The sequence below is a fragment of the Egretta garzetta genome, unplaced genomic scaffold (assembly GCF_000687185.1).
Source record: "Egretta garzetta isolate BGI_Z169 unplaced genomic scaffold, ASM68718v1 scaffold523, whole genome shotgun sequence".
NCBI lineage: Eukaryota > Metazoa > Chordata > Aves > Pelecaniformes > Ardeidae > Egretta > Egretta garzetta.
In genome coordinates this window covers 1,769,332-1,776,811 of record NW_009259177.1, presented here as the reverse complement: position 1 = coordinate 1,776,811, position 7,480 = coordinate 1,769,332, and the positions used below count along the sequence as shown (strand labels likewise).

At 46.5% G+C, this 7,480-nt stretch overlaps 1 protein-coding gene across 1 annotated transcript in view; it reads left to right on the top strand.

The window, feature by feature from the left end:
* Positions 1-4,208, top strand: part of PAX6 (paired box 6) — a 58,557-nt gene extending 54,349 nt beyond the window's left edge. The window contains exons 6-10 of the mRNA XM_009635584.2: positions 535-617; positions 901-1,051; positions 1,174-1,289; positions 3,172-3,322; positions 4,123-4,208. Coding sequence (XP_009633879.2) covers positions 535-617; positions 901-1,051; positions 1,174-1,289; positions 3,172-3,322; positions 4,123-4,208 — 587 coding nt within the window. The remainder of the gene's footprint in view (positions 1-534; positions 618-900; positions 1,052-1,173; positions 1,290-3,171; positions 3,323-4,122) is intronic.
* The last annotated feature ends 3,272 nt before the right edge of the window (positions 4,209-7,480 follow it).

Sequence of the window (7,480 nt, the reverse complement as noted above, 5' to 3'; positions counted from 1 at the left end):
CCATATATATGTGTATAGATTTTAAGTCCGCGGCTCCCTCCATGCTCTTTTACTCATTGAGCTCCAAATATTTGTTGATGGCTGCAGTACGCACCAAAAAGCTGTGGAAGGGTTTTCAAAGGGAACGTACTCAGGGCACAGACCATACTCCTGACCGGCCTGGGCCCACCTCGCCTCTGACCTGCTGTGGATCTTTGCTCTTGTTTTCCGCTGTTATTTAGCGACGTGCCATTTCGCTTCTTGGTGACAGGGTCAGCGCTGCCTTGGGGACCCCCTCAGTGGAGGCAGAAGCCCTCTCTGCTTCTTGAAAGATGCAGCATCGCGCCCAAGCCTGCCTGTCCCCTTAGCGGTATTCCCCAGCGGGCAAGGCGTCCTCCTCCCTAACGCACACACACACTGAGAAAGCTCAGCTTTGCCTTTACGGCGATGTTTCTTAAGAGCATCCAGAGCAATAGGCAGTGCAGGGAAGACTCTGACTTTACAGTCAGCCATGTTAACGCTTTGTAACCAACCCAATAATATTTCCTTCTGCAGAATTTGAGAGGACCCACTATCCGGATGTGTTTGCAAGAGAGAGACTAGCTGCTAAAATAGACCTGCCTGAAGCAAGGATACAGGTACTGAGTTGCTGTGCGATTATGACTGTTCTTATTTTTCCTATCATGATTCTAATTTTGTTACTCCTGGCTTCACAAAGCACGGGGCAGCCCCTATTTATGAGCGGGTATTTGTCCATCTCCTCCTTCAGGAAAACAACAGCAGCTGGGGTTTGCTTTCGCACGCTGCTTTGCCACGCTGCAAGCCAGCTTTCTACCAGCACGGCCTCCAGTTACGCCGGGGAGGTCCCGTGCCTCTAGTCCTTGTAAGGTCACTCACGTCTCTCAAATGCTGTATTTTCAGGTGTGGTTTTCTAACAGAAGGGCCAAGTGGAGAAGGGAAGAGAAGCTGAGGAACCAGCGAAGACAAGCCAGCAACACTCCCAGCCACATTCCCATCAGTAGTAGTTTCAGCACAAGCGTTTACCAGCCGATCCCGCAACCGACCACCCCCGGTAATGCCACCGACCTGCTCATGTTCATCCATCCTCTTGGGAAAACAAGACTCTGAGACTGTATCGCCGACTGTAATTGCGGTTAAACTAATGTGTTCATCTATCTGTCTATTCTATTATAGTTTCCTCTTTCACATCAGGTTCCATGTTGGGCAGAACGGACACGGCGCTCACAAACACATACAGCGCGCTGCCGCCCATGCCTAGCTTCACCATGGCCAACAACCTGCCTATGCAAGTAAGTCCAGCGCCGGCACTGCGGCACGGAGCTCCCTGGGGACTCGGTGCTTCCCAGGGACTCGGTGGCCCCTGGGGTGTGAGGGAGTGCTCCGGACCTAAACCATGCTGCAGGGAAACTGGCACCAAAGGCTTCCCCAGCCTCTGAAAAGGTGCCCTGTTTTGGGAGAATCACAAAGGAAGGGGCACTGTAAGTCCTGGTGCTCTGACAAGCCCTTTCCCCAAATTTTAAGAGAGAAAGGTCCTCAAAATTACAAAAACCCCCAACCCACCCAACCCCCCATGGTTAACTTATGGAACTCACTGGTGCAGTATTGTGGAAATTGTCACCTGAAAAAGCTGCTGGAGGGTTCTGACCTTCCCGGCGGAGGTAATGTGGCGGCGGCGCATTAGGAACACCTGAGAGAGGGAAGGATGTGATTAGCATCAGTGGTTATGCCAGCTAAGCCAGAATTGCAAGAGCTGTCAATCCTCATGCCTGAAAGCATTAGCTGATCACCAGCTGGGTTAGGAAGAAATCTGTTCCTTTGGGGTTTGTTTCTATAGACCTTTCAGATGCAAAATTCCTCCTTTTTTAATGGTGGGGTTGGCCTAGGAAGGTGCTGGCCAATTACGGGAGTTTTACAGCTTTGTCTGAGGCGCACAGCATTGACCACTGCTGGAGACGGGCGAGCAGATTAGAGAGCCTGACTCCTTCGCTGTGGCAATTACTATGTTACTAATTGCTGAACCAAAATTAACCAAATAAAGTTAGAGTCTCGCAAGTCCATGGGAAGAAATGACGTTGGCTAGGTCGCTATTTCGTGACGTTGGAGGCCGGCGGTGCCGTTCCCGGCAGCGGACTGAAGGCAGATGACAAAAGATCAAAAGGCTGAGATGGGAGGGGGCGCTTGGGAAAGCAGGAGGCCCCTGATTCACCGCTGGGCACCTGGGCAGGGACCTGACATGTGTGAGCTGCTCTGGGAAGTCCTGCCTACGTGGCCCCCACAGCGTGATGGCCACGTGATGTCAGAGCAGATTTGGCAGCCGAACTGTCGGCATCTCCCTGCGGATGCAGGGCGCGTTGCTGGTTCTCCTGGAGCACAGTGTGCATGCTTAGCGAGTGAGGCTGTCAGTATTTTCGGAGACGGCGTGTGTCGGGGACGTGCCGATGGAGCAAATATGTGCAGATGTGTTGAGTCTCGTGTGCTCGGAGCGGGAATTACTCATCTTGCTTCCCGCTCCCCCACCGCCTTGGGGCAACACCGGTCCCCGCTGCCCCGGCACCGTGCCATCCCTCACCCCCTGCCCCCAGCTGCTCTCCCCCCTGGCAGATGGGGTTTTAGGCATTGGAATTTATCTAAATGGAGATGTCTGGCTTCCTGGGATGCTGCTGGCATGGATTTGGGGTGACTGCGGCTCTGACAGGGGAGGGGTCAATGCACGCATACGTGTGTGTTGATCCCCCTTCAGAGCCTCAGTCACCCCAAACCCACACATTGTCTCGGTGTGTGTGCAACATATGGGGTGCCAGCCCCGCTCTCTCTCTCTGTGGCTGCAAACGGCAGGAGGCATGTTTCTTCTACATAAGCACAAACAAGGGCTTTGGTTCCTTGGGTTAGGTATGCAACACCTTCGTTAGCACCTAGAGGTAGGGATCTTCTTGCCAAGCGTGTCTGAAATGGTGCCGGTGACCATCCACGTTATTTCTGTAGACCAAAAACCTCTGCGAAGAAGGTTGAGTACCTAAATACGGATTTACATCTTGGTCCCCGAATTTGAAACTGAAGCTCATTTTTGCTTGTGCATGCTGCTCCTGAGGGCTAGCACATCCATCCAGAAGAGCATAACGTGGTGTTTACCTTGGTTGATACTTAATGCTGTTGTGTCCTTTGCTCCTATAGCCCCCGGTACCCAGCCAGACCTCCTCCTACTCTTGCATGCTGCCCACCAGTCCATCGGTGAATGGACGGAGCTATGATACATACACCCCTCCTCACATGCAGACACACATGAACAGCCAGCCGATGGGCACCTCTGGCACCACTTCCACAGGTGAGTGGCGCCGCGTTCCCCCCGCCTTTCTGCCAGCACGGCTTCCTTGCTCCAGCCATCCGTTTTTTCACATGTATTCCCGGGGAGAGGTCTCTCTGTCGGGTTTTGTAGCTACCAAGTGGGGCAGAAGACAAAAATGTATAACCTCGTGAGCTAGAGCAGAAAATCTGATTTTTAAGCTGCTGCTGAAGGGGTAGATGAAAGATGGCTGATTAACAGAGGTGGCGTTTGAATAGCAGTACAGGGGAAAGCTCTTCAGTGAGGCTCCCATTCCGCAAAATCTTCCCTGTATGATTAAATTCTAAAGCAGCATTTATTTCAATGTTAGATTTCAGCAGAGCTACTCACACCCGAGCATGTTTTTACTGCGTCTGTGTCAGATGCTATTTTTTGCTAAATATTTGAAGTTATCGGAAAGGCAGGTGACCTGTAGAAATATTAACCTATGCTTAAGAAGGCAAAACAGGGTAAAAAAGGGTAAGTGTCAGCACAAGCAGAAGCAATCCAGATGCATTTAAAAAGAATACAAATGTTCGGTGTATTTTGGGCTGAATTCCCAATTGATACCAATGAGCCGAGGCTCTGGCATTTATCTCAAAGCATGACAGTTTATTTATAACAACAAATCAGTGAGATGTGCATAAGTTTTTAAAATATATTCCCCCCCCCTCCCGATTCTGCAGGCTGGTAGACAGCGAGATTTAATACTGGAACACAAGCACAAATCTGTGAAACTGTAAAGCAAAAATTGTGCTATGTATAGAAAAACTAAAAAATCCTTTCCCCCCCTCAATTTTCAGGTCTCATTTCCCCTGGAGTGTCAGTTCCAGTTCAAGTTCCTGGCAGTGAACCCGATATGTCTCAATACTGGCCAAGATTACAGTAAAACATGTGTTAATTCCGTAAATGACTATATGGACAACAGTTGGATGTTCAGCAGTATTTTATAAAGGAAGAATGGCTCTCAGAGTACTTCTGTACTGCAACTGTGCCCTATGCTGTAACACATGGAAAAGACTTTCACATGGACCTTTGTACACTGAAGGCATTATATCAGTTGGAACAAATCTTCATTTTGGTATCCAAACTTTTATTCATTTTGGTGTATTATTTGTAAATGGGCATTTGTATGTTATAATGAAAAAAAAAAGAACAATGTAGACTGGATGGATGTTTGATCTGTGTTGGTCATGAAGTTGTTTTAAAAAAAAAAAAAAAAAAGGAAAAAAAAAAAAAAGCCATGATCAACAAGCTTTGCCACGAATTTAAGAGTTTTATCAAGATATATCGAATACTTCTACCAATCTGTTCATAGATTATGGATTGATGTTCCAAGTTTGTATCATTCCATTGCATATAATTAAACCTGGAACAATACGCACTAGATTTATGTAAGAAAAATATCTGTTGGTATTTCCAAAGGTTGTTAACGGCTGAAGCTATGTGCAAACAGGGGTTAAGAGAGAACTTCGATGAAGAAAAGAGTTTGATAGATAAAAGGTAGATTGTGTCTTCGATATAATCCAATTTGTTTTATGTCGAAATGTAAGTATTTGTCTTCCCTAGAAATCTCCCAGAATGATTTCTATAATAAAGTTAATTTCATTTATATTTGACAAGAATATTCTATAGATGTTTTATACACATTTTCATGCATCATACGTTTCTTTTTGGTCGGCAAGAGTTAATTGTTCTTAGATATAGTTGTACTACTGTTCACAGTCCAATCATTTTTGTGCATCTAGAATTCATTCCTAATCAATTAAAAGTGCTTGCAAGAGTTTTAAACTTAAGTGTTTTGAAGTTGTTCACAACTACATATCAAAATTAACCATTGTTGATTGTAAAAACCATGCCAAAGCCTTTGTATTTCCTTTATTATACTATTTTCTTTTTAACCTTATAGTGTGGTGTTGCAAATTTTGTTACTGTGTTAGGTTAATCTCATTAAGTAGTTTTATTTCTAATTCATTTTCAGTTTTCAATAAGGAGGGATTCTTAAGAAACGTTTTTATAGACTTTCAGCACTTCTACCAGCCTGTAATTTGGGCTAACAAAAAGAAGATAGGTTCATGTATCTAATTGCAGCTGAGAGCAGGAGGAGGTTGTTTATTTAGCTCGGGTTTCTGGGGATGCTCTAAATGAACTCCAGAATCCAGCAGGATTTCCAGCCAGGAGTTTGGATCGTGCCAGTCAGTGGTGGAGAGGCGATGCACGCCCGTGTCTATCTGTTGTAATTATACATCAAGTACGTATAGACACATATACACACAAATATGCATTCCTGACTTCTAAAAATTGTTTTTGTTAGGATGCTTAAAAAGAAGAAGAAAAAAAAAAAGCAGCTGTGTTTTTAACAGGCTCTTTGGGAGAGTGAATACCATCCCTTTATATTGCCACACAGCACAATCTTAGTGTAATTTTCCATTGAACTTGTAACCTGGTTAATACCTCAATGCGCTTTGTGTGAGGGTTGTTAGTGTGGGCGTGGGTGGAGAGCTGCATGTCAAGGAATAATGAGAGAAGACAAATCAACAGGCAACAACAATGCGAGCTGGGACTGGCTAGTGAAAGCTAAAGGCCTTTAGTCACTGGCAGGGAAATCTAAACATTCCCATATCTATGAAGCTGGCTCATTGTGGTGCAGTTGTTACTTGCGATGCTGTGCTGAAAAAGGGATCTCATGATTAAAAAGCCAATGCGCGGGGAGTTTTGAGTCAAAGCACAGGCATCACAAGCAGCCTTTGTAAAGCAAAGATACCATCTAGGCTGGTTATGTTTTCCTTTCGGCAGATTTGTCACTGCAGATAACGCTTCACTGTAAACTTGGAGTAGCAGAGTAGTGGTGCAGAGGTAGTCGCGACGCTGCAGACGAGATTAAACGCACGTAAACTCCAGATCCTTTAGGGACAAAGGGCAGCTTTGCTCGAAGCGCAAGATGATAGTTAATAAAATCAAGAGCCCAAAGCAAGCAACAATGTGCAAAACCATTAGATTAAAATCTTGCTTTTTAATTGATACTGGTCAGTTGTAAGTATTTTTGTTATACCAGCATTACGTAGTTTTAATTACCTGGAAGCCATCCATTGGCAAATATTAATGAAACATGGATTTTTTTTTTTTATATGTATTTTTATCAGACATGCACATTATATATTAATAAGATATGGCTAGATTTCATGAAACACCACAATAGGCAGGTCCCTTCTCGCATAGCTAAATCAATTCTGGGAACAATTAATTACAGGTACAAACCCAGCATTTATACAGCCACTTAGCATGTTTATACCTACTAATGTAGTTTGTTATCCAAATGCCAACTTCTGCTCAACCAGGAATGGAAATGAGCTTCCTATCCCTTCCTCCCCCCAGAGCTTTTGTGCCGTGGTTGCTGTTTCTGCAGGTGCCGATACGCGGGCAGAGGCAGCTCCTCGTAGCTCTTCCCTGCCTTGCCCAGGTTTTCCCAGCCTTGCGGCTCCACCGCCTGTGGTCCAGCCACTGGTGGCCTCCATCGAGCCATCGCCAGTCCTCTGCGCCCCGTCTGAAGCCTTCTCCGGCGCATGCTGTGCTGCGGGGCTGCAGCCTTTCACAGCCCCGCACCTCTGCAGTCGCAGCGATGCTATCAAGCAGTTGCGTGTGAGGATGAACCTTGAGCTTATTTTGGTGACAGGCCAGCTAGCCGTGGCGGAGAGGAGACATTTCTGGCTCACTGGCTCGTTATTGTGCCCTATGGAAGGAGATTGGCGGGGAAAAGTCCCTGGCTGGCTGCACACTGGGAAGAAGTTAGGGCATTTGGTCCCCAGAGCGTTGCTTGCTTTGAAGAGCTGCTGCCGCGCGTGCTGGGGGCTCTGCGGGTTGCAGGCAGCCTTGTGCTCTGTCAGCTGCAAACGGGCGAGGGGGCTGTGTGCGGCTGCGTGGGGACGTGCTGCTTCGCCAGGCACTGCTACCAGCCGCATAAGTGGGAAATGAAAATCTTCAGCATGCTCTGAACAGCCTCTAATACCCATTTTCATGCCCTTTCTTCTTCTACAGCCATATTACTTACAAAGACGGAAATCTGCCGTAACGTGTTGCTCAGCGTAACGCATCAATTTCCAAGGGTCTCTGCTTTTTACCACTGAAATTAGTGGGAGTTTTGCTATTGATTTCATAGGAGAC